The following is a 25,941-nucleotide window of genomic DNA, read 5'->3' as shown; positions in this document are numbered from 1 at the left end:
ATCAGGCTGAGGGTCTGCAGTAGCAGATCGTGGAGCCAGTTCCCACTGCAGCCAGCTGGGATCCTGGCCTGGTGGCCCCCATGGGGCACATCACTACATTGTGTCTCACCTCTCCCCACCGGGGGTTGAACCTAGTAACTCTGTTTCTAGACCTATGCCTCCCTCCTGTCAGCAATAAAGGACGTGTTGCCTAAGAGGCACTGACAAGCCCATCATTTAGCTGTTAGGGAGGGACATAGGCACCCTGTTAGCACAGGTTACAGCTAGCCTGAGAGTCACTGGATTATGTACTCATACTCCCTTGGTTGGTCTATTCATGGGGCTCAAACCCATAACCTCTGGTTTTCTACTGCCCTATGTTCTCTCTTTGACTCAGGTCCCATTCAGCTGGGCTGAGAGGTGAAAACAAGCATTGATACCTCTCCGTCACGCCCTCTCCCCCCCCGCCACCGGTGGCATCAATATGAGCCATCAGTTCACAGTAAATTGAGTGGATCATCTGGCTGTGGCCAACCCTCTCTTTCATTACATGGAAGAAGTAAGTGTGTGTGTGAGAGAGAGAGAGAGAGAGAGAGAGAGAGAGTTGGAGGGAGAAGCACAGTGCTCGCATAGTGCTCGGGTACTGGACCGTATGGGGGATACATCAGAGGGTCCATACAGAAGATGGACCAATCAGAGGTAGCACATATTATTGGAACACCTAGGAGCCTCAATCAGGCTCCAGGACCACACCATGGTGGATACTGTACATTATTTATTAGGTGGATTATGGTAACACCTAGGAGCACGGGTCAGGCACCAGGACCGCACTGTGTTTGATACTGTATGTTATTTATTAGGTGTTGTGATGGGTTGCCCCCGCTTCCAGGGTGCCATCTGATTTTACTGCAGTACCATTGAGCCCACCTGTTCCACCGGCTTGGGCTCCCGCACCCTGTCCTGCTAAACCAGGCCCTCAAGCCTCCTCTAGCACACACACAGGTAGGGCCCCACCCAGCTGCAGAAAGACAGACACTGAGATCAGCTCTGTGTGGGACGACTCAGCTCGGGAATTTCCCAGCACTCAAGAGCACATCCCCTCTGGACTGTAAACCCAAAATTGTATTGTCTTGCACCGCTCAGAAGTCTGTACAGCGTAAGCTCATGGAAATTGCCCCCTACTTCAATGTGGAGGAAGATATGCAAAGCTTTTTGGCCCCAGTTATGAATTGCACAAACTGGTTTAGAGAAAACAAAACGAGTTTATTAACTACAAAGGATAGATTTTAAGCGATTATAAGGGATAGCTATCAGATCAAAGCAGATTACTGAGCAAATAAAACACGCAAACTAACCTTAATACACTAAAGAAACTGTCTACAAGTAGTAACTTCTCACCCTAAATGTTGTTTTAAGCAGGTTGCAGAGTTTCTTGAAGACAAACTTCTCTTTCTTGCAGCTTAGAATGGCCAGATATTCCATTCACAGGCCAGACACCTTCTAGCCTGGGTCCAGTCCTTTCTTCCCCCAATCACTCTTAGGTGTTTTCAGCAGTCATCCTGGGTGGGGATTCAGTGAAGAACCAACCAAGATCAACTCACTTCCCTGCCCTAAATAGGATTTATATATGGCGGGAATCCTTTGTTTCCTAGTTTGGTCCCCACCCCGATTAGTGGAAAAATATTAGTAGGCCAAGATGGGGTCCAGTACCAGGTGACATGATCACATGACCCTGCAGTGTCAAAGCAGCATCCCAGGAAGGTAGGAGATTAGCATCTTCAGAGTCCTATTGTTCGCCCTAATGGCCTGTCCAGGCTGATTGCCTACTGTCGAGTGGGCATTCTCCAAGTGTAAACACAGTTGTAATTGTTACATAGTCAATAATCAAAACTTCAGATACAGAAATGATACATGCATACAAATAAGATAATCATACTCAGTTCATCACCTTTCCAATGATACTGCACATGACCCATCTTGCATAAAACATATCTTAGTTATGCCATATTCATACTACAATATCTCTATGACGAATATGGGGCGTAGTGTCACTGAGGTATTATGGTAGCACCTAGGAGCCCCAGTCATGAGCCAGGACCGCATTATGCAGGTGCTGCACCAACACAGGATGTGGGGAGAATCATATGGGGGAAGCATCAGTAAGCCTCAGGACTCCTGGGTTCTATTTTCTAAGAGAAGAAGGATGGCCCACTGACTGATTCCAATTCCCTGCTTCACCGCAGACTATGTGGCCTTTGGCAAGTCATCACAGCCAGATCCCCAAAGGTATTTAGGCGCCTACTTAATTCAAGACTAGGCACCTCTCTGCATCTTTAGGCACCTAAAAACCTTTGAGGAGCTGGCTCTTAGTTGCTCGGTGCCTCAGTTTCCCCATCTGTACTATGGGGATAATAGCTCTGCCCCGCCTCGCAGGGGGTGTTGTGAGGATAAATACATTACAAATAGTGAGGCACTCAGATACTACTTCTCTGGTCCCCACTGATGTATCTTAGCTAGATAGCTGTTGCCAGCACTATCTCACTATATGACTGTATACCAGTCTCTTCCCTGCTCTGTGCCTCAGTTTCCCCATCTATAAAATACGTGTACCGGGCCTACATGAGTGAATGTTCCTCAGGCAGATTCTACCGGGGCCCCAAGATATTACGATGTGGAATATTTCAAGTATGCTGGTCGCTATCTAGCTCTGTTCTCTCTTCCATTCCTGGTACTTGTAAAATCAGTCGAAGGCAATGCTTTTCCATATCACCCACCATTAGCTGGCTGACTGTGAGCTCAGGAGCCCAGTGTCACCCAAGGACTGTCCTCTCTGGTCACCCCCTCCTCTAATCCACTCACCCCATGCCCCTCTCAGAGTTGCAGTGCTCAAATTGTAATGAAAGAGGTGCCAGGGCTCAAGCAATTGTTTTTGGTTTGTTTGTTTTTTTTACATTCATAACTGATGCAGCAAGCCCAGAGGTGCTGGGGCTCTGAACTGCCCAAGCCTAGAGGTGCTGGGGCTCAGCCCTGGCACAAATTAAGCACTGCAGAGTTGGGGCTGGAACCCAGGAGTCCTGGGCAGTGTCTGTGACATGAGGAGTAGAGAGTTACAGCTTTTCACCCCGTCATAAATATGCAAGAGGAGCTGGATCTGAAATCTCCAGCAGGCCCGGAACCAATGGCCAACCCTGCCCTACCATGCACTGCAAAGAGAAGCTCCATTTCCCGGAGTCCCTTGCAATGGGGGCTGCACTAATTGTAGGACAGAATCCTAGCCGCAGCCTATTCCCACCCCCTTAGTTCCTGCCCCGGCACTGGGGACCAGCTGGTGCTGAGTAGGGTCCCTTGCGGTTCTAGGTGCTGTTTGAAGAGGTGGCCGTGTATTTCTCCCAGGTGGAGCGGGAGCTCCTGGACGAAGGGCAGAGGCAGCTCTACAGGGACGTCATGCAGGAGAACTACCAGACTCTCATCTCGCTGGGTGAGGAGCTACTGCTGCTCAGGGATTAGGAGCTGTAGGACTTTGACATACCTGGGTTTGACTCCCAGCCCCCACCCTCCCACTTTAACCCACTAGACCCCACTCCCCTCCCCGAGCTGGGGATGGAGCCCAGGGCTCTTCCTCAAACCCTTACATTTCTGGGAGATCAGGCCCTGCAGCTCCCAAACCCAGCAGCACAGAGACTCTCACCCCTACAGTGCAGCACCCATGTGCCCCCATCAGAGAACAGGGTCAGGATACTGAGCCCTTCAGGGGAGATTTAACAAAGCACTGTCTCATCAGTTTCCTTCCCCATCCCTGAGATCTCCCAGATGGAGAGAGGGGAAGAGCCGAGGGTCCTGGATCTCCAGGGCTCTGAGGGGAGGGAGATCCCGAGAGGCGCCCACACAGGTGAGGAATGAGCAACACCGGCTCAGAGACCATCTGGGAGCAAAGGGGGAAGCTGGGACCCCAGAAAAGCTGCTGAGAGCCCCCCAGTTCTTTCTCATCTCTCAGTTTCGCTGCCTTTTTTTAAACAGCTAACAAAATCATCCAAAGCACAGCCTTAGCAGCAGCCATGCTACACCACCAACCGGGAGCCGCCAGAGGTAAATGCTGCCCGGCAGGAGGCTGCACCCCAACCCTGAGCCCCTCCTGGACCCAGCACCCTGAACCCCCTCCTGGACCCCAAACCCCAGCCCTGACCCCCCTCCCAGAGTCAGCACACCCACCCTCTCCTGCAACCCAGCCTCCTGCCCCAGCCCTGACCCTCTCTCCCAGAGCCCACAGCCCGCACCCTCTTCTGCACCCCAGCACTCTGCCCCAGCCCAGAGCCCCCTCCTGCACCCAAACTCCCTCCCAGAGCTTGCACCTCTCACCCTCTCCTACACCCCTGCCCCAGGCTCAGCCCAGAGCCCCCTCCTGTACCCCAACCCCCTGCCCCAGCCCCTTGAAAATGAGTGAGGGTGGGGGAGAGCGACTGTTGGGGGGGGGGGGGGTGGAGTGAGTGGGGCAGGGCCTCGGGGAAGGGGCAGGAATAGCTCCTGGGTTGCCCTTACTTTCAAAAAGTGATCTTGGGTGTAAAAAGGTTGGAGACCACTGCCCTACACTAAGCAGTCCCCGCCCTGCCTTTCCAGTCTCGGCTGCCTGCTGATCCTTCCCGTCCCCTGCCAGCCCTCTGCGGCTCCCTCGCCCTGCCATGCGCCCACAGGGGAGGGCACAGCTCCCCACCCCCAGCATAACTATGCAAAAGAAGGTGGCGCTGAAATAATCTCCAGCACGCCCCCGCGTCAATGACGAACCCTGCCCAGGGTGCATTGCAAAGGCAGACTCCATTTCCCAGAGCCCCGTGCCGGGGGGAGGGCACTCAACGTGGACAGGCTCCCAGCCCCAGCCCCTTCCCACCCCCTGAGCTCCTGCCCCAGCAGCCGGCGGCTCCCTGGTGGTTCTCCCGGGCGGAGTGGGGGCTTCTGGGGGAGGCTCCGAGGCCGCTCTGCAGGGACGTCATGCAGGAGAATGACAAGACCTTGACCTCGCTGGGTGAGGAGCAGCTGCCCCCCCCCCCGGGGCTCGGGGGGCTCGGAGGTGCCCCGGGGGGAGGCTTCGGTCCAGGACTCCTCCCCACCCCGTTAGATTCCTGAGGGAACCGCCCCTGGAACCTCACCACCCCATAGATAGAGGGGGTCACCCCCCCCCACGGGGCCAGCTGCCCCTTCCACATCCCCAAGTGCTGACTCTGCCTCTCCGTCCCCATCAGCAACAGCTGGAGACCCCCCCCCCGTCTCCAAGAGAACCCTAAATCCTCCGCAGTCTCCTGCCCTCCCTGAGCAGCAGCATCTCCCTGAACACTGCCCCCCTCCCCCCCACACACACATCACTCAGGTTCCCTTTCCATCCACCCAGGGAGTGGAGGAAGTGTGTGCAGGTGGCAGGGTGAGAGGATGGGTGTGCATGGGGAGGAGGGGTGCACACATGTGTGCAAGTGGGGAAGGGCCGGGTGTGCATGTGCAGAGAAGGATGGGAGAGGTGCTGCTAGACCCCATCTCTGTGGCTACGGGGAGTGTTATGGGGGTGCACTCACCACCCAAGCACCCTCTGGGGTCAGGACACAACAGGGATTCGTCCAGCTTCAGCACCCCCTTTTGTCAGCTGATCTGGCTTTGCTGTGGTTTTTTTCTGGGTGACTCAGCCTTCAAGACAGGTCACACTTCAAGTTCAGTGCCCTTCCGGGGTATCCAAGTCCAGCTGTAACTGGTCAAACCCCACGCTGGCCTCTTCACAGTCCCTTCACCCACCTCCCCCCTGGTCCCACTGCAAAATTATAAAATGTAAGTCCATCTCCCTGTGCTAAGGTGGGACCAAGTAAACCTAGACCATCCCTGGCAGTGGTTTGTCCAGCCTGTTCTTAAAAACCTCCAATGACGGGGACTCCACAACCTCCAGCCCTGGAACATGTTGCCTCTGAACTATCCATAGAGTTAGAAAGTTTTCTTAGGTTTCAGAGTAGCAGCCGTGTTAGTCTGTATTCACAAAAAGAAAAGGAGGACTTGTGGCACCTTAGAGACGAACCAATTTATTTGAGCATAAGCTTTCGTGAGCTACAGCTCACTTCATCGGATGCATAAAGTGGAAAGTCTCCTCACTGTACTTTCCACTTTATGCATCCGATGAAGTGAGCTGTAGCTCACGAAAGCTTATGCTCAAAACAAATTGGTTAGTCTCTAAGGTGCCACAAGTCCTCCTTTTCTTTTTGCAAAGTTTTCTTAATATCTAACCTAAAGCTCCCTTGCTGCAGATTAAGCCTGGTTGCTTCTTGTCCTGCCTTCAGTTGATCACTTGGCTTATTTTTAGATTGTTATCAGGTCCCCCCCTCAGTCTTCTTTTCTCAAGACTGAACATGCCCTGGGTTTTTTAACCTTTCCTCAGAGGTCAGGTTTTCTGAACCTTTTATTGTTTATGTTGCTGTTCTCTGGACTCTCTTCAGCATCTTTCCTAAAATGTGGTGCCCAGACTGCGACACCGTTCTCCAGCTGGGGTGTCTCCCAGTGCTGAGTAGAGCGGGACAATTACCTCTTGTGTCTTACACACAACACTCCTGTTAATACACCCCAAAGTCCTTCCAAATTAAACAGAACCTAGCAAAATCACAAGCTTCTTTCACAGAGTAGCAAATCCCAGGGCTTCTCCATAGAACTCAAAACGACAAACAAAATTAAACACTCCCAAAGCATTTCTCAGCCCTCTCCACGCTTGGGCCTCTCATTCCTCCAGGACTCCTTGTCAGTTCCCTGTTTCTCTTGTGGAATGCTGGCCACAGGACGGCATCCCTGGAGCCTGGCCCCTCATTCTAGGGCCCCACCACAGGAATGGAATGGAAGTGAACTCGCATGGCATGGCATGGCATGGCATGGCATGGGTCGTCACCTCTGCTCTACATCAAGCCCCTCACTGTGTTCTCTTAAGCCTTTCTATTTTGAGGCCCAGGTGTTCACCATACTAAGATCCAACCCCATTATTCCCGCAGCCTCATGGAGCTGGGCCCATTTCCCCTTAAAGGGGCCAGGAACAGGCACTCTAGGCCCCGTTGTTATGGTTACAGCAGAATTGGGGAGATGCGCACTGGAGGCCCCATCTCTATGGTTACAGCAGAATTGGGGAGATGCGCACTCAAGGTCCCGTCTCTATGGTTACAGCAGAATTGGAGAGATGTGCACTCGAGGCCCCATCTCTATGGTTACAGCGGAATTGGGGAGATGCGCACTCGAGGCCCCATCTCTATGGTTAGAGCGGAATTGGGGAGATGCACACTCGAGGCCCCATCTCTATGGTTACAGCGGAATTGGGGAGATGCGCACTCGAGGCCCCATCTCTATGGTTACAGCGGAATTGGAGAGATGTGCACTCGAGGCCCCATCTCTATGGTTACAGCGGAATTGGGGAGATGCGCACTCTAGGCCCCATTTCTATGGTTAGAGCGGAATTGGGGAGATGCGCACTCGAGGCCCCATCTCTATGGTTACAGCGGAATTGGAGAGATGCGCACTCAAGGCCCCATCTCTATGGTTACAGCTGAATTGGAGAGATGCGCACTCGAGGCCCCATTTCTATGGTTAGAGCGGAATTGGGGAGATGCGCACTCGAGGCCCCATTTCTATGGTTAGAGCGGAATTGGGGAGATGCGCACTCGAGGCCCCATCTCTATGGTTACAGCAGAATTGGAGAGATGTGCACTCAAGGCCCCATCTCTATGGTTACAGCTGAATTGGAGAGATGCGCACTCGAGGCCCCATTTCTATGGTTAGAGCGGAATTGGGGAGATGCGCACTCGAGGCCCCATCTCTATGGTTACAGCTGAATTGGAGAGATGCGCACTCTAGGCCCCATTTCTATGGTTAGAGCGGAATTGGGGAGATGCGCACTCTAGGCCCCATCTCTATGGTTACAGCTGAATTGGAGAGATGCGCACTCGAGGCCCCATCTCTATGGTTACAGCGGAATTGGGGAGATGCGCACTCAAGGCCCCATCTCTATGGTTAGAGCGGAATTGGGGAGTTGCGTACTCGAGGCCCCATCTCTATGGTTACAGCTGAATTGGAGAGATGCGCACTCGAGGCCCCATCTCTATGGTTACAGCGGAATTGGAGAGATGCGCACTCTAGGCCCCATTTCTATGGTTAGAGCGGAATTGGGGAGATGCGCACTCAAGGCCCCATCTCTATGGTTAGAGCGGAATTGGGGAGATGCGTACTCGAGGCCCCATCTCTATGGTTACAGCTGAATTGGAGAGATGCGCACTCTAGGCCCCATCTCTATGGTTACAGCTGAATTGGAGAGATGCGCACTCGAGGCCCCATCTCTATGGTTACAGCGGAATTGGAGAGATGCGCACTCGAGGCCCCATCTCTATGGTTACAGCGGAATTGGAGAGATGTGCACTCGAGGCCCCATCTCTATGGTTAGAGCGGAATTGGGGAGATGCGCACTCGAGGCCCCATCTCTATGGTTAGAGCGGAATTGGGGAGATGCGCACTCGAGGCCCCATCTCTATGGTTAGAGCGGAATTGGGGAGATGCGCACTCGAGGCCCCATTTCTATGGTTAGAGCGGAATTGGGGAGATGCGCACTCGAGGCCCCATCTCTATGGTTACAGCGGAATTGGAGAGATGTGCACTCAAGGCCCCATCTCTATGGTTACAGCTGAATTGGAGAGATGCGCACTCGAGGCCCCATCTCTATGGTTACAGCGGAATTGGAGAGATGCGCACTCGAGGCCCCATCTCTATGGTTACAGCGGAATTGGAGAGATGTGCACTCGAGGCCCCATCTCTATGGTTAGAGCGGAATTGGGGAGATGCGCACTCGAGGCCCCATCTCTATGGTTAGAGCGGAATTGGGGAGATGCGCACTCGAGGCCCCATCTCTATGGTTAGAGCGGAATTGGGGAGATGCGCACTCGAGGCCCCATTTCTATGGTTAGAGCGGAATTGGGGAGATGCGCACTCGAGGCCCCATTTCTATGGTTAGAGCGGAATTGGGGAGATGCGCACTCGAGGCCCCATCTCTATGGTTACAGCGGAATTGGAGAGATGTGCACTCAAGGCCCCATCTCTATGGTTACAGCTGAATTGGAGAGATGCGCACTCGAGGCCCCATTTCTATGGTTAGAGCGGAATTGGGGAGATGCGCACTCGAGGCCCCATCTCTATGGTTACAGCGGAATTGGAGAGATGCGCACTCTAGGCCCCATTTCTATGGTTAGAGCGGAATTGGGGAGATGCGCACTCTAGGCCCCATCTCTATGGTTACAGCTGAATTGGAGAGATGCGCACTCGAGGCCCCATCTCTATGGTTACAGCGGAATTGGGGAGATGCGCACTCAAGGCCCCATCTCTATGGTTAGAGCGGAATTGGGGAGTTGCGTACTCGAGGCCCCATCTCTATGGTTACAGCTGAATTGGAGAGATGCGCACTCGAGGCCCCATCTCTATGGTTACAGCGGAATTGGAGAGATGCGCACTCTAGGCCCCATTTCTATGGTTAGAGCGGAATTGGGGAGATGCGCACTCAAGGCCCCATCTCTATGGTTAGAGCGGAATTGGGGAGATGCGTACTCGAGGCCCCATCTCTATGGTTACAGCTGAATTGGAGAGATGCGCACTCTAGGCCCCATCTCTATGGTTACAGCTGAATTGGAGAGATGCGCACTCGAGGCCCCATCTCTATGGTTACAGCGGAATTGGAGAGATGCGCACTCGAGGCCCCATCTCTATGGTTACAGCGGAATTGGGGAGATGCGTACTCGAGGCCCCATCTCTATGGTTACAGCGGAATTGGAGAGATGCGCACTCGAGGCCCCATTTCTATGGTTAGAGCGGAATTGGGGAGATGCGTACTCGAGGCCCCATCTCTATGGTTACAGCGGAATTGGAGAGATGTGCACTCGAGGCCCCATCTCTATGGTTAGAGCGGAATTGGGGAGATGCGCACTCGAGGCCCCATCTCTATGGTTACAGCGGAATTGGGGAGATGCGTACTCGAGGCCCCATCTCTATGGTTACAGCGGAATTGGAGAGATGCGCACTCGAGGCCCCATTTCTATGGTTAGAGCGGAATTGGGGAGATGCGTACTCGAGGCCCCATCTCTATGGTTAGAGCGGAATTGGGGAGATGCGTACTCGAGGCCCCATCTCTATGGTTACAGCGGAATTGGGGAGATGCGTACTCGAGGCCCCATCTCTATGGTTACAGCGGAATTGGAGAGATGCGTACTCTAGGCTCCATCTCTATGGTTACAGCGGAATTGGAGAGATGCGCACTCTAGGCTCCATCTCTACGGTTTCAGCAGAGCTGGGGAGATGTGCATGCTTGGCCCTGCTCTATGGTTACATGCAGGCATGGGGAAATGCACATTCTAGGCCCCATCTCTTTGGATACGGGGGAGCCAGGGAAGTGCACACTCTAGATATAGTCTCTATGATTATGGTTGAGCCTGGAAGATGCACAAATTCTACACTGGGTCTCTATGGTTACTGGCAGGGCAGGGAGATTTGTGCTCTGAGTCCCATCGCTATTTACTGGGGGGTGGGGTTGGGAATATGGAGTCTAAGCCCTGACTCTTTGGTTACAGGTGGGCCAAATTGACGTGCATTCTTCTAGGCCCATCTCTGTGGTTACAGGTGGGCTAGAGAGACGTGTTCTCTATGGTTACAGCATAGGTGGGGAGCAAGATGGGGAGCCAAAGGGAGTGAACTCAGGGAAACCTCGGGAGGAGATTACAGAGAATGGGGAGAATCCCTTTTTAAACTTATTATTGAGGGGATATTATATTCATAGTCTTGTTTGCATAATTGTATGGAAATTAGGGGATTGGCTCATTTGCATAAACCCTCCAGATTTCTGAGCCTGCAGCCACGACATTACAGTGAGGGGGCAGCTGGAGAGTGGGAGGGTGGTATAAATGTTGCTTCTGGGCAGGGTAGATACTTTCCACTGATGCCCAGGCCTATAACAACACCGATGATTCACTGGGCATAGCCAGCATCTGCCCTGCCAGGGGTTTCACTTCCTGCCCATCAGGTTTTCTGCTCAGTGACAAACCCCTTTGCTGCCCCTTCTCTCCCCAGCAGGGAACAAGTCCCAGCTGGATTCTCTCTCTCTCTCCCAGCAGGTTCCAGGATCAAGAAGTGGAATCCCCATCAAGATGAGCCTGCGGGCGCAGAACTGCAAGGGATGCCCCAGAGCCCTGAGCAGGGAGACAATCCGGGAGACAATGGTTATAGCCAGGGAAGGAGAGGACGGCAGCAGGGAGACACAGAGGGAGAACCCACTGATGAAGAATGTTCTAAGAAGTTCCTTGGCTTGCAAAGAACCTGCACAGCAGAGAGACCCTATAAATGCCCCGAATGCGGGAAAAGCTTCACCCAGAGCTCTATGCTCATCCGCCATGAGAGATCCCACACGGGAGAAAAACCCTACACATGCTCTGTCTGTGGGAAGAGTTTTAGTCAGAGGTCCAATCACATGCAGCATCAGAGGATCCACACAGGGGAGCGACCCTATAAATGCACTGACTGTGGGAAGAGTTTCTCTCTGAGCTCCCGCCTGCTCCAGCATCAAATGGTGCATACTGGAGAGCGGCCTTACAAATGCCCTGACTGTGGGAAGAGCTTCAACCAGAAGTCGAACCTGAAGCAGCACCAGCGAATCCACACAGGGGAGCGACCCTACAGACGCCCTGACCATGGAGAAAGCCACTCTCTGAGCCCACCCCAGGAGATCCATAAAGTAGAGAGACCCTATAAGTGTCCCCAGTGTGGAAAATGCTTCCGTGTGAGCTCACACCTTATTAGACACCAAGTCACCCACACGGGAGAGCGACCCTATAAATGCTCCGACTGCGGGAGAAGCTTCTCGCTGAGCTCTCACCTCATCCGGCACCGGATAGTCCACACAGAGGATAAACCCTTCGTCTGCACTGAGTGTGGGAAGAAGTTTAGCCTAAGCTCCAGGCTCGACAGGCACCTGAGAACCCACACGGGAGAGAGACCTTATAAATGCCCCAACTGTGGGAGTGGCTTCGTCGACAGCTCCGCTCTTATTAAGCACCAGAGGATTCACACCGGGGAGCGACCCTATACCTGCCCTGAATGTGGGAAGAGCTTTGGTCGGAGCTCGTACCTTATCACCCACCAAAGAACCCATACGGGAGAGAGACCCTATAAATGCCCCGACTGCGGGAAAAGCTTTGTTGGCAGCTCTGATCTTAATAAACACCAGCGCACCCACACGGGGGAGCGCCCCTATAACTGCCCTGAATGTGGGAAGAGCTTCAGCCGGAGCTCAAACCTTATTGCCCATCAGAGAATCCACACTCGTTCCTTCACTCCTGCTCAGGGATGTGGTTAAGGGGATTTTGAATGTTGGCATTAAACATTTTGGGAGGGTTATTTATTTGATCACTTGGCTCCCATGTAGCCTCTTATTTCCAACCCGGCTAGTGCCTTGTTCATCCTGTATTACACCCTGTGTTTAATACAGCTAAATGTAAATGTATACATCTGGGAACAAAGAGTGTTGGCCAGACTTACAGGATGGGGGACTGTCCTGGGAAGCAGGGACTCTGGAAAAGATTTGGAAGTTATGGTGGATAATCAGCTGAACACGAGCTCTCCCTGCGATGCTGTAGCCAAAAGATCTAAAGCAATCCTGGGATGCATAAACAGGGGACTCTCAAGTGGGAGTAGAGAAGTTATTTTACCTTTGTATTTGGCACTTTTGCAACCACTGCTGGAATATTGTGTCCAGTTCTGGTACCTACAATTCAAGAAGAATGTTGATAAATTGGAGAGAGGTCAGAAAATAGCCACAAGAATGATTAAAGGATTAGAAAGCATGCCTTATGGTGGCAGACTCAAGGAGCTCAATCTATTTCGCTGAACAAAGAGAAGATTATGAGATGACTTGATCACAGCCTATAAGTAACTCCATAGGAAAAAAATGTTTAATAATGAACTCCTCAGTCTAGCAGAGAAAGATGTAACACAATCCAGTGGCTGGAAGTTGAAGTCAGACAAATTCAGACTGGAAATAAGGCATAATTTTTTAATGGTCAGAGTAATTAACCATTGGAGAACTGACCAAGGGCTGTAGTGGATCTCCATCTCTGACAATTTTTAAATCAAGATGGGATGTTTTTCTGAAAGCGCTGCTCTAGGAATTATTTTGGGGAAGCTCTATGGATTATGAGATACAGGAGGTCAGACTAGATGACCACAATGGCTTTAGAATCTGTGAATCTACATAAAGCCTTGTCAGGAATAGATTTTTAGTTGGTAAATGTCAATTTCACCGTGCACACACAAACCAGTGACAAAATATTTCCAGTGATAATCAAAATTTACAGATAGGCAAAGTAAGAAAAATGCTGCTTTAGAACTTCTTGGAGTCAAAATCCAGTGACTGGAAATAAACTTATTACAAATCCACTAGTGAATGAATAGTAAAATAGGTAGGATTTGATGATGTCAGGATATTGACTTTGTATATTTTGACATGTGAAGTTGACAATTTGGTTTTAATGGTTTATAAAACTAGAATTTTTTGAATCTCAACATCTGCTATCATTAAATAATTATCTGACCCTCCCGACTTAATTTCCGGTGACTGTGAAAATTTAAAGAGATTAAAAAAAATAAACTTTGGTATTAACTGTTGAAATTATTTCTAAAAATTCTGCCAAACCTAGTTTTATTATATATATTTATATATATATTGTGACAGGATCAGGCCAGATGGCTACAGCCGAGTGATCAAAGGTAGATATATTAGCCCCAGATTAAGCAGGTGCCTTTACCCTGAGTAAAATAATGGGCTGTTCCAGAACAATCAGGAAGTTGCTGGAACCAATTAAGGCAGGCTAATTAGGACACCTGGAACCAATTAAGAAGCTACCAGAATCAATTAGGACAGGCAGGCTAATCAGGGCACCTGGTTTTAAAAAGGACCTTCCTTCAGTTAGTGAGGCACATGCAAGGAGCTGGGAGTAAGAGGCGTGCAAGAAGCTGAGAGTGAGAAGGTGTACTGCTGGAGGACGGAGGAGTACAAGCGTTATCAGACATCAGAAGGAAGGTCCTGTGGTGAGGATAAAGAAGAAGCTGGGAGGAGGCCATGGGGAAGTAGCCCAGGTAGTTGTAGCTGTCATGCAGTTGTTACAGGAGACACTGTAGACAGCTGCAATCCACTGGGCTGGAACCCAGAGTAGAGGGTGGACCCGGGTTCCCCCTCATCCCTCTCAACTCCCTATTTGATACAAGAGGAGGTGACATGGACTGTGGGTCCCACCAGAGGGGAAGGTACCTGGCCTATCCCCCAACCCACTGGGTGGGTGAGCAGAGACTGCTGGGATTGATCTCCTCCCTTTCCCCATGCTGGCCAGTGATGAGGTAATATGAGTGAACAGCAGGTTTGAGGCACTAGCAAAAGTGGCCAATCTGAGGGCTGCCGTGAATCTCTGAGGTGATCAAATCCGCCAATAAGTGCAGGACCCACCAAGGCAGAGGAGGAACTTTGTCACAATATATACATATAAGCTCTTTGGGATAGGGCCTGTCTCTTCAATATGTACAATGCCTAGCACATTGGGATCCCACACTTGATTGGTCCCTCTGGGTATAACCAGGCTGGAAACATTAAAATAACAAAAATGTCCATGTTTTGATTTATGAAATGTTTTTGCAGCCTTTCTTTGAGAAGCTCTAACACATCTCTCATTTGTAGCAGGGTTCTGAAATTAAGCAGAGGGAAAGCCCTTGGGCTGGAGAAGTGCCTTTTCTTTGTCCTGGAAGGTCTGCTCCAGTTTGGCTGAGATATCAGTTGTTACCAGTCACCAATTCTTTTCTCTCACTTGGGTTTCTCCAGAAAGTGGCGAGAGGCTGCAGGAATAACACCCGAACTCAACCATTGTAGAGCCAGGCCTGTCCTGGAGCAGCACACACGACTGGAAATGTGTGGGACCTGCTGGCATGGGAGGAAATGGGGGACACACAGAGCCCCTGGCCTGAGGGAGAAGGAGGGGGGGGGGGTCTCTGAAATAGAGCGGTTGGGATGGTGGCACACAGGGAACTTGAATGGAAGGAAAGCGTGAGCCCTTGGTGTGTGCACTGAGTAGAGCCTGAGCCGAACACTCTCTGAAGGGCTGGGGGAAGTGCCCTCTGCATCTTAGCTCTGAAACCTGTTACTCTGGTGACAGGACAGGACACGGAGGCAGAGAGGAAAGCCCCAAAGCCCCAGATACAGATTTTGTTGCTGGGTTGGATTGGAGCTGAGTTCCCAGCCAGCCTGTGATGAGGTTGCCACACTGGGCAACAAGGGTTAAGGGATTATTTTGGGCTCAGCCAGCTCTGCCCTGCCCCACCTGCAGCAAATGCTCCATCTGCTGGAGGACTTAAAAGACTGGGAATTCACTCATTTGGGTTGCAGAGCGAGAGGTGAGAAGACCTGCAGAATGCAGTGGGAAGCTTGAAGGCTGTTATAACTGCCCGGAAAGAGGGACCCACCCAGAGAGGGACGTATCCTTTGGACATTGGTAACCCCCTCTTATTTATTGTGATTTGGCTTTCCCCACCAGGAGCCGGAAGCAGGAAGATACTGACCTCCATTGCCTCTGGCCTGAGGGAGAAGGAGGGAGTCCGTGAAATTGAGGGGTTGGGATGGTGGCACACAGGGAACTTGAATGGCAGGAAATCGTGAGCCCCTGGTGTGTGCACTGAGTAGGGCCTGCTGGAGAAAGAGACGTGTGCAATCTTTTGGTGGAGAAGGTACTAGCAAGGGACACGGTATTCCTGGACCTTGAGGGAGTCATTCCCTTCTCTGAGCCTCTTTCCCTCTCCCACCTTGGGTCTGCCTTGGGCAGGCCTGGCTCGTGGCTGGGACTGCTGTCCTAAAGTTCTTCCTCTGTAATCTGTTGCCTTTCAAGTCCATTGAACGCCCCCTGAGGGTTTTGTGGCACAGAAGATCCTAAGCTCCTGTCTCCACCTCGCTCCTCGCTCCGGTCCCCTCTCCCTCCTCCCCTCTCTGGGCTAACCAGCCCCTGGCTCTCCAGCCTCACTCCCGAGGACCGTCTGTCCTGCCTGCTCATCCTTCTCCTGCCCCAGCCCTGCCCCCGGGCCTCCCTGCGCCTGCCAGGCTAGGGGGAGATTCGTAGCTCTTCAAGCCACAAGGCACCGCTGGGATCATCGTGTCTGACCTCCCCTGGAACACGGGTCCGAGACCTGCCCGGAATGAATTCCTGCTTCGGCCGGAGCGGATCTGTCGGCAACAGGGACAGCCTGGAACAAAGGTACCAGCTCCCCGCCCCCTCATGAATATTCAACAGGGGGAGGGGCGGGGGCGGAAACCTCCAGCCCGCCCCACGCAACCAGCCCCCCCGGGGCATGGCCAAGGGAGACTCCATTTCCCAGAGACCTTGGCCAAGTGGGCCGCGCTGAAAGCCGCCCCCGCCCCCGCCCCGTCCGAAAGTCGCTCCCGCCCCCGCCCGAGTGCTGGGGACGCTGGCCCCGGGGGCAGGTGCGGCGCGGGGTGCCCGCCCCGGTGGCTCCCGGCGGGGCTGGAGGAGGCTCCCGCGGGGCGGGGGGCTCCCGGCGGACGGGCAGAGGCAGCGCTGCGGGACGCGCCGCAGGAGAATTGCCAGGATCTCCCGGGCTCCGAGGACGGGGAGACCCCGAGAGGCGCCCACCCAGGTGAGGGGTGAGCGACACCGGCTCGGAGACCGTCCGGGCGGGAAGGGACCAGCCGGGAGCCCCCAGTTCTGTCTCCTCCCAGCATCGTCCCCGGCAGGTCCCTGTCCTCAGGGCAGGTGTCACTCCCGGATCCCCCCGGCAGGAGCCCTCCCCTCCCCCAGCCTTTCCCTGGGGCCTCAGCTGGGCTGTTGGGGCAGCCCCGGCCCCCCTCTCCCCTCAGGGAAGGGTTTGGGAGATTCGCGTCCTGCCCATCAGGTTTTCTGCTCAGCGACAAACCCCTTTGCTGCCCCCCCCTTCACCCGGGCGCAGGGACCGAGCCCCACCTGGATTCTCTCTCTCTCTCCCAGCAGGTGCCGGGATGGCGAGTGGGAACTTTGAGGAGATCCCCCAGCGGGAAGGGACTGTGGGAGCGGAGCTGCCCAGGACCTCCCAGAGCCCCAAGCCGGAGGATACTGATGAGGCTCTCCATTGCCATTCTGCCCCCCCGGCAGGGAAACTGAGTCAATCCAGAGCTGGTGTCGAAGCTGAATATGACATGGTGTCTCGGGGAACCCAGGCCAGGGAGAGAGCGAATACGTGCCCCGAGTGTGGGAAAAGCTTCCCTTGGAGCTCCCGGCTCCTCCGACACCGGAGATCCCACACCGGGGAACGCCCCTACCAGTGCCCTGACTGTGGGAAGGGCTTCGTCGAGAGCTCGGGCCTGATCCAGCACCAGCGGACTCACACCGGGGAGCGCCCTTTCAGCTGCGGCGTGTGCGGGAAGAGTTTTGGCCTGAGCTCCCACCTGATCCGCCACCAGCACATCCACACGGGGGAGCGCCCCTACCAGTGCCCCGACTGCGGGAGGGGCTTCCTGCGGCGCTCCCAGCTCACCCTGCACTGCCGGACCCACACGGGAGAGAGACCCTACAAATGCCCTGAGTGCGGGAAGGGCTTCAGCGAGATCCGCAACCTGAACCGGCACCAGCGCACCCACACGGGGGAGCGGCCCTACAAATGCCCTGAGTGCGGGAAGGGCTTTGCTCAGAGCTGCCACCTCCTGCAGCACCAGCGAACCCACACAGGGGAGCGGCCCTACAGGTGCCCCTGCGGGAGGGGTTTTGTCCGCAGCTCCCAGCTGATCCGGCACCAGTCGGTTCACACAGGGGAGAAACCATACAAATGTCCCATCTGCAGAAAATGCTTCACTCAGGCATCCACGCTGGCCAGCCACCTGCGGATCCACACTGGGGAGAGACCCTTCAAATGCCCCCAGTGCGGGAAGAGCTTTGTTCGGAGCTCGCACCTTATTACACACCGGAGAACCCATATAGCATAGAATGCCATGCATGCCTCCCCCTACACGTCCCAGCCCTGGGGTGTGTATTAGCCAAGGTTCATCCCTTATAACGCCCCATAAAACCCATACATGTGTCTCCCTTTGTACGTGCTCCCTCCTGTGCAGGGGTACAGCTAAGGCGAGCTAAATAGTTTTAGGGACCTCACTTATTTCAAATAACCCCTTGGATTTAATCCCTTGATTTCTAGCCAAACTCCTAGTGCCTTTTTGATGCATGGGGGCGGGGGGGAGTGTTCAGAGGTAGCCATGGGGTTCAGATGCCCCCTTTATTAATTTCAATGGGGATTGGATCGCCCCATCCCTTAGGCAGAAAAGGTGGCAATAAGGCATACATTTTTAACAGAGTAATTAACCACTGGAACAATTTACCATGGGTCATGGTGGATTCTCCATCCCTGGCAATTTTTAAATCAGGAGTGGAGGCTTTCCTACAAGCTCTGCTCTAGGAATTATTTGGAGGGAGTTCTCTGGCCTGTGCTATACAGGAGGTCAGACTAGATCAGTGGTTTTCAAGCTGTTTGTTGTGACCCAGTACTGGGTCGCGGAATGTCAGACACTGGGTCGTGACGGCTCTAATCAGCACCGCCGACCGTGCTGTTAATAGTCCCATCGGCGGTGCTGCCCGGCTAAGGCAGGCTAGATCCTATCTGCTCCGACACCGCACTGTGCCCCGGAAATGGCCAGCAGCAGATCCAGCTCCTAGGTCGGGGGGCCACGGGGCTCCGTGCGCTGCCCCGAGCACCAGCTCCGTGCTCCCCAGCCAATGGGAGCGGGGGGCGGTACCTGTGGCTGAGAGCCGTGCAGAGCTTCTTGCGTGCCTCCACCTAGGAGCCAGATCTGCTGCTGGCCGCTTCCAGGGCACGGCGCTGTGCCGGGACCAGCAGGAAGTCTGCCTTAGCACCCCTGCTGCGCCGCTAACCAGGAGCCATCCGAGGTAAGCCTGTGCCCCAATCCCCTGCCCTAGCCTGAGCCCCACCCCCCCCAAACCTGGATCTTCCTCCTGCACCCCAAACCCCTCATCCCTGGCACCACCCCATAGCCAGCACCCCCAGCCCAGAGCCCTGCCCCCATCCCGCACCCTGACCCCCTGCCCCAGCCCAGAGCCCCCAACTACACCCTGAACCCCTCATTCCTGGCCCACTCCACAGCCCTCACCCCTGCACCTCAACCCCCAGCCCTGAGCCCCTCCCACACCCAAACCCCTCATCCCCAGCTCCGGTGGGTCACGGGCATCAACAATGTTTTTCAACTGGGTGGCCAGAAAAAAAGTTTAAAAACCACTGGACTAGATGATCACAAGGGTCCCTTCTGACCTTGGGATCTATGAATCTAGGCACCTTTCGATGTCTGATCCCCACACATTGTAATGTGGAGCGCGTTTCCAAAGCCCTGGGGCTCCAGGGAGAATCTCAGCTCTGTATCCGCTGAACAGACTGTAAAGTCTTTGAGGTAGGGACTTCCTCCACGGTCAGTACTCCTTGACCAACAAGGGACACGGATCACAACCTCTGTGTTCTACCAGGCTGCATGTAATAAAGACAACCTTCACAGGTGACAGTTTGGAAGTCAGTGTTGTCGTTATGGAGGTATTGAAAGGAAGGGTTGTGTTGGGGGTGAGTGTGGTTATTGGGGAGGCCTTAGAGGTTTGGATAATGAATTGGGGCTGGGTTTAGTTCCATTCTCCGGACCCTGGCTTCTGGACTTGCAAGTTTTTATCAGAAACCCCGTTTTCATTAAAAACAAAATCTCTAACCCTCAAGGTTGCAAAGAAAAGTTTCAAAATGTCTCTTGGCTGTGAGCTGAACTCATCGGTCTGAGAGGCAGGAACTTTCCCAAATGGAACGAATGCTGCCTGAGTCTGCAGAGAGCCTGAGCCGAACACTCTCTGAAGGGCTGGGGGAAGTACCCTATGCATCTTAGCTCTGAAACCTGTTACTCTGGTGACAGGACAGGACACAGAGGCAGAGAGGAAAGCCCCAAGGCCCCAGACACAGATTTTGCTGCTGGATTGGATTGGAGCTGAGTTCCCAGCCAGCCTGTGATGGGGTTGCCGCACTATGCAACAAGGGGTTAAGGGATTATTTTGGGCTCAGCCAGCTCTGCCCTGCCCCACCTGCAGCAAATGCTCCATCTGCTGGAGGAATTAAGAGACAGGGAATTCGCTCCTTTGGGTTGTAGAGCGAGAGGTGAGAAGACCTGCAGAGTGCAGGGTGGGAAGCCTGAAGGCTGTGATAACTGCCCAGAAAGGAGGACCCACCCAGAGAGGGACGTATCCTTTGGACATTGGTAACCCCCTCTTATTTAATGTGGTTTAGCTTTTCCCACCAGGAGCTGGAAGCGGGAAGATACTGCTGAGGCTCTCCATTGCCCCTGGCCTGAGGGAGAAGGAGGGAGTCTCTGAAATAGAGGGGTTGGGATGGTGGCACACAGGGAACTTGAATGGAAGGAAAGCGTGAGCCCCTGGTGTGTGCACTGAGTAGGGACTGCTAGAGAAACAGACGTGTGCAATCTTTTGGTGGAGAAGGTACTAGCATTGGACTAGGTATTCCTGGACCTTGAGGGAGTCATTCCCTTCTCTAAAAAGAAAAGGAGGACTTGTGGCACCTGAGAGACTAACCAATTTATTTGAGCCGAAGCTTTCCTGAGCTACAGCTCACTTTATCGGATGCATTCAGTGGAAAATGCAGTGAGGAGATTTATATACACACAGAACATGAAAAAATGGGTGTTTATCATGCATACTGTAAGGAGAGTGATCACTTCAGATAAGCTATTACCAGCAGGATAGCGGGGAGGGGTGTGGGGGGGTTAAAGAAAACCTTTGGTAGTGATAATCAAGGTGGGCCCTTTCCAGCAGTTAAGAAGAATGTCTGAGGAACAGTGGGGGGTGGGTGGGGATTAAACATGGGGAAATACATTTACTTTGTGTAATGACTCATCCGCTCCCAGTCTCTATTCAAGCCTAAAATAATTGTATCCAGTTTGCAAATTAATTCCAATTCAGCAGTCTCTCATTGGAGTCTGTTTTTGAAGCCTTTTTGTTGTAATATTGTGACTTTTAGGTCAGAGATTGAAGTGTTCTCCGACTGGTTTATGAATGTTATAAATCTTGACGTCTGATTTGTGTCCATTTATTCTTTTACATAGAGACTGTCCAGTTTGACCAATGGACATGGCAGAGGGGCATTGCTGGCACATGACACGATAGCATTTTTATGGCTGACTTAGAACAACGCTTCCTCAGCTCTCGTCCCCTAATGCCCCTACTCTACTTGCGCTACATTGATGACATCATCTGGACCCATGGAAAAGAAGCCCTTGAGGAATTCCACCATGATTTCAACAATTTCCATCCCACCATCAACCTCAGCCTGGACCAGTCCACACAAGAGATCCACTTCCTGGACACTACGGTGCTAATAAGCGATGGTCACATAAACACCACCCTATACCGGAAACCTACTGACCGCTATTCCTACCTACATGCCTCCAGCTTTCACCCTGACCACACCACACGATCCATTGTCTACAGCCAACCTCTACGATACAACCGCATTTGCTCCAACCCCTCAGACAGAGACAAACACATACAAGATCTCTATCAAGCATTCTTACAACTACAATACCCACCTGCTGAAGTGAAGAAACACATTGACAGAGCCAGAAGAGTACCCAGAAATCACCTACTACAGGACAGGCCCAACAAGGAAAATAACAGAATGCCACAAGCCAACCAGCCCTCAACAAAACCCCTCCAACGCATCATCAAGGATCTACAACCTATCCTGAAGGACGACCCATCACTCTCACAGATCTTGGGAGACAGGCCAGTCCTTGCCTACAGACAGCCCCCCAACCTGAAGCAAATACTCACCAGCAACCACACACCACACCACAGAACCACTAACCCAGGAACCTATCCTGGCAACAAAGCCCGTTGCCAACTGTGCCCACGTATCTATTCAGGGGACACCATCATAGGGCCTAATCCAATCAGCCACGTTATCAGAGGCTCATTCACCTGCACATCTACCAATGTGATATATGCCATCATGTGCCAGCAATGCCCCTCTGCCATGTCCATTGGTCAAACTGGACAGTCTCTACGTAAAAAAATAAATGGACACAAATCAGACGTCAAGAATTATAACATTCATAAACCAGTCGGAGAACACTTCAATCTCTCTGGTCACTCGATCTCTGTCCTAAAAGTTGCAATATTACAACAAAAAGACTTCAAAAACAGACTCCGACGAGAGGCTGCTGAATTGGAATTAATTTGCAAACTGGATACAATTATTTTAGGCTTGAATAGAGACTGGGAGTGGATGAGTCATTACACAAGGTAAAACTATTTCCCTATGTTTATCTCCCCCCCCCCCCCCTTCCTCAGACATTCTTCTTAACTGCTGGAAAGGGCCCACCTTGATTATCACTACAAAAGGTTTTCTTTAGCCCTCCCCTCCCCACCCCCGCGCTCTCCTGCTGGTAATAGCTCATCTTAAGTGATCACTCTCCTTACAGTGTGCATGAAAAACACCCATTGTTTCATGTTCTGTGTGTATATCAATCTCCTCACTGCATTTTCCACTGAATGCATCCGATGAAGTGAGCTGTAGCTTACGAAAGTTTATGCTCAAATAAATTGGTTAGTCTCTCTGGTGCCAAAAGTCCTCCTTTTCTTTCTGCGAATACAGACGAACACGGCTGCCACTCTGAAACCATTCCCTTCTCTGAGCCTCTTTCCCTCTCCCACCTTGGGTCTGCCTTGGGCAGGCCTGGCTCGTGGCTGGGACTGCTGTCCTAAAGTTCTTCCTCTGTAATCTGTTGCCTGTCAAGTCCATTGAACGCCCCCTGAGGGTTTTGTGGCACAGAAGATCCTAAGCTCCTGTCTCCACCTCGCTCCGGTCCCCTCTCCCTCCTCCCCTCTCTGGGCTAACCAGCCCCTGGCTCTCTAGCCTCACTCCCGAGGACCGTCTGTCCTGCCTGCTCATCCTTCTCCTGCCCCAGCCCTGCCCCCGGGCCTCCCTGCGCCTGCCAGGCTAGGGGGAGATTCGTAGCTCTTCAAGCCACAAAGCACCGCTGGGATCATCGTGTCTGACCTCCCCTGGAACACGGGTCCGAGACCTGCCCGGAATGAATTCCTGCTTCGGCCGGAGCGGATCTCTCGGCAACAGGGACAGCCTGGAACAAAGGTACCAGCTCCCCGCCCCTCATGAATATTCAACAGGGGGAGGGGCGGGGGCGGAAACCTCCAGCCCGCCCCACGCAACCAGCCCCCCCGGGGCATGGCCAAGGGAGACTCCATTTCCCAGAGACCTTGGCCAAGTGGGCCGCGCTGAAAGCCGCCCCCGCCCCCGCCCCGTCCGAAAGTCGCTCCCGCCCCCGCCCGAGTGCTGGGGACGCTGGCCCCGGGGGCAGGTGCGGCGCGGGGTGCCCGCCCCGGTGGCTCCCGGCGGGGCTGGAGGAGGCTCCCGCGGGGCGGGGGGCTCCCGGCGGACGGGCAGAGGCAGCGCTGCGGGACGCGCCGCAGGAGAATTGCCAGGATCTCCCGGGCTCCGAGGACGGGGAGACCCCGAGAGGCGCCCACCCAGGTGAGGGGTGAGCGACACCGGCTCGGAGACCGTCCGGGCGGGAAGGGACCAGCCGGGAGCCCCCAGTTCTGTCTCCTGCCAGCATCGTCCCCGGCAGGTCCCTGTCCTCAGGGCAGGTGTCACTCCCGGATCCCCCCGGCAGGAGCCCTCCCCTCCCCCAGCCTTTCCCTGGGGCCTCAGCTGGGCTGTTGGGGCAGCCCCGGCCCCCCTCTCCCCTCAGGGAAGGGTTTGGGGGATTCGCGTCCTGCCCATCAGGTTTTCTGCTCAGCGACAAACCCCTTTGCTGCCCCCCCCTTCACCCCGGCGCAGGGACCGAGCCCCACCTGGATTCTCTCTCTCTCTCCCAGCAGGTGCCGGGATGGCGAGTGGGAACTTTGAGGAGATCCCCCAGCGGGAAGGGACTGTGGGAGCGGAGCTGCCCAGGACCTCCCAGAGCCCCAAGCCGGAGGATACTGATGAGGCTCTCCATTGCCATTCTGCCCCCCCGGCAGGGAAACTGAGTCAATCCAGAGCTGGTGTCGAAGCTGAATATGACATGGTGTCTCGGGGAACCCAGGCCAGGGAGAGAGCGAATACGTGCCCCGAGTGTGGGAAAAGCTTCCCTTGGAGCTCCCGGCTCCTCCGACACCGGAGATCCCACACCGGGGAGCGCCCCTACCAGTGCCCTGACTGTGGGAAGGGCTTCGTCGAGAGCTCGGGCCTGATCCAGCACCAGCGGACTCACACCGGGGAGCGCCCTTTCAGCTGCGGCGTGTGCGGGAAGAGTTTTGGCCTGAGCTCCCACCTGATCCGCCACCAGCACATCCACACGGGGGAGCGCCCCTACCAGTGCCCCGACTGCGGGAGGGGCTTCCTGCGGCGCTCCCAGCTCACCCTGCACTGCCGGACCCACACGGGAGAGAGACCCTACGAATGCCCTGAGTGCGGGAAGGGCTTCAGCGAGATCCGCAACCTGAACCGGCACCAGCGCACCCACACGGGGGAGCGGCCCTACAAATGCCCTGAGTGCGGGAAGGGCTTTGCTCAGAGCTGCCACCTCCTGCAGCACCAGCGAACCCACACGGGGGAGCGGCCCTACAGGTGCCCCTGCGGGAGGGGTTTTGTCCGCAGCTCCCAGCTGATCCGGCACCAGTCGGTTCACACAGGGGAGAAACCATACAAATGTCCCATCTGCAGAAAATGCTTCACTCAGGCATCCACGCTGGCCAGCCACCTGCGGATCCACACTGGGGAGAGACCCTTCAAATGCCCCCAGTGCGGGAAGAGCTTTGTTCGGAGCTCGCACCTTATTACGCACCGGAGAACCCATATAGCATAGAATGCCATGCATGCCTCCCCCTACACGTCCCAGCCCTGGGGTGTGTATTAGCCAAGGTTCATCCCTTATAACGCCCCATAAAACCCATACATGTGTCTCCCTTTGTACGTGCTCCCTCCTGTGCAGGGGTACAGCTAAGGCGAGCTAAATAGTTTTAGGGACCTCACTTATTTCAAATAACCCCTTGGATTTAATCCCTTGATTTCTAGCCAAACTCCTAGTGCCTTTTTGATGCACGGGGGCGGGGGGGAGTGTTCAGAGATAGCCATGGGGTTCAGATGCCCCCTTTATTAATTTTAATGGGGATTGGATCGCCCCATCCCTTAGGCAGAAAAGGTGGCAATAAGGCATACATTTTTAACAGAGTAATTAACCAATGGAACAATTTACCATGGGTCATGGTGGATTCTCCATCCCTGGCAATTTTTAAATCAGGAGTGGAGGCTTTCCTACAAGCTCTGCTCTAGGAATTATTTGGAGGGAGTTCTCTGGCCTGTGCTATACAGGAGGTCAGACTAGATCAGTGGTTTTCAAGCTGTTTGTTGTGACCCAGTACTGGGTCGCGGAATGTCAGACACTGGGTCGTGACGGCTCTAATCAGCACCGCCGACCGTGCTGTTAATAGTCCCATCGGCGGTGCTGCCCGGCTAAGGCAGGCTAGACAGTATCTGCTCTGACACCGCACTGTGCCCCGGAATGGCCAGCAGCAGATCCAGCTCCTAGGTCGGGGGGCCACGGGGCTCCATGCGCTGCCCCGAGCACCAGCTCCGTGCTCCCCAGCCAATGGGAGCGGGGGGCGGTACCTGTGGCTGAGAGCCGTGCAGAGCTTCTTGCGTGCCTCCACCTAGGAGCCAGATCTGCTGCTGGCCGCTTCCAGGGCACGGCGCTGTGCCGGGACCAGCAGGAAGTCTGCCTTAGCACCCCTGCTGCGCCGCTAACCAGGAGCCATCTGAGGTAAGCCCGTGCCCCAATCCCCTGCCCTAGCCTGAGCCCGACCC

At 54.0% G+C, this 25,941-nt stretch overlaps 1 protein-coding gene across 1 annotated transcript in view; it reads left to right on the top strand.

Moving 5' to 3' along the window:
• The window catches only part of LOC144267068 (uncharacterized), a 620,395-nt gene extending 594,764 nt beyond the window's left edge, over positions 1 to 25,631 (top strand). The window contains 4 exon segments of the mRNA XM_077820732.1: positions 11,341 to 11,673; positions 11,749 to 12,311; positions 17,319 to 17,853; positions 24,202 to 25,631. Coding sequence (XP_077676858.1) covers positions 11,341 to 11,673; positions 11,749 to 12,311; positions 17,319 to 17,853; positions 24,202 to 24,943 — 2,173 coding nt within the window. The 3' untranslated portion in view covers positions 24,944 to 25,631.
• Positions 25,632 to 25,941: the final 310 nt, after the last annotated feature.

The sequence above is a fragment of the Eretmochelys imbricata genome, chromosome 6 (genome assembly GCF_965152235.1).
Source record: "Eretmochelys imbricata isolate rEreImb1 chromosome 6, rEreImb1.hap1, whole genome shotgun sequence".
In the NCBI taxonomy this organism is placed as follows: Eukaryota; Metazoa; Chordata; order Testudines; family Cheloniidae; genus Eretmochelys; species Eretmochelys imbricata.
Note: the sequence above shows the minus strand (reverse complement) of the source record. Positions and strands in the feature narration are given on the sequence as shown.